This window comes from Cebus imitator, unplaced genomic scaffold (genome assembly GCF_001604975.1).
Source record: "Cebus imitator isolate Cc_AM_T3 unplaced genomic scaffold, Cebus_imitator-1.0 Scaffold84, whole genome shotgun sequence".
NCBI classification, from domain to species: Eukaryota; Metazoa; Chordata; class Mammalia; order Primates; family Cebidae; genus Cebus; species Cebus imitator.
The window spans coordinates 6,250,384-6,251,192 of record NW_016107399.1 but is presented as its reverse complement, the minus strand read 5'-3'; the positions used below and the strand labels follow the sequence as shown (position 1 = coordinate 6,251,192).

Here is an 809-nt window from a genome sequence, read left to right as displayed (position 1 = left end):
AAAAAAAAAAAAAAAAAAAAAAAAAGAGAAGGGAGAGAAGTGGCATATGATAGAACTTGGGTACTCTTACTTATTAGAAAGTTGAAATTGAGGTAGAGAGACAATTAAACTGCTCTGGCATCCCCAAACTTCTGGCATTCTGGAGGATGGAATATGGCTAGCGAGGACTTAAAGAGTGAAGAAAGAAAGGAGACATCTTTGCCCACTGAAGCTAAGTAAGTTGACTACTTTTAGATTGAAGACTAGGCAAGTATTATAATGTCCTATTGCAGGCAGTGATCATTTCCACATTATCCTTTTCAGAGCCTGCACAATGATGCTGTTGACATTAGTGTGGAAACTTTGCCGTTATCAATAGAGTTACCTAAAGTTAAACCAAAATAAACTTTCTGTATCTCAGAAAGTTAGTTATTAGGAAAAAAAAAAAAAAGACAAGACATTTTATTCATTGTTCTCTGTTTCAAACTTTCCATACTTCTCCTTCCCCCTTATTCTGCTATTACCTGACTCATTGGCCTCACCAGAGTTGAAGAGGTTTCTTCCCATTTTCTTTATATCTTGCTAAAAATATTCATGTGACAAATAGATTGTATATATTGAAAGTGTAGAACATGATGCCTTGATATATGTGTATATTGTGTATCACCACAACCAAATTCATTAATACATCCCTCACCACCCATGCAGTATATTAGATCTGCAGAACTTGTTCATCTCATAATTGAAAGTCTTTTGAAAGGCACTGAAGAGCAGGGACAGCATTCTCCGCCATTCTAGCATGAAGGCCTAGATGATAGTCACTAGGGCTG

At 36.2% G+C, this 809-nt stretch overlaps 1 protein-coding gene across 1 annotated transcript in view; it reads left to right on the top strand.

Annotated features, from left to right (window-relative positions):
* LOC108308351 (60S ribosomal protein L32-like) overlaps positions 1–384 on the top strand; it is a 909-nt gene extending 525 nt beyond the window's left edge. Inside the window, exon 2 of the mRNA XM_037740519.1 lies at positions 304–384. Coding sequence (XP_037596447.1) covers positions 304–384 — 81 coding nt within the window. The remainder of the gene's footprint in view (positions 1–303) is intronic.
* The last annotated feature ends 425 nt before the right edge of the window (positions 385–809 follow it).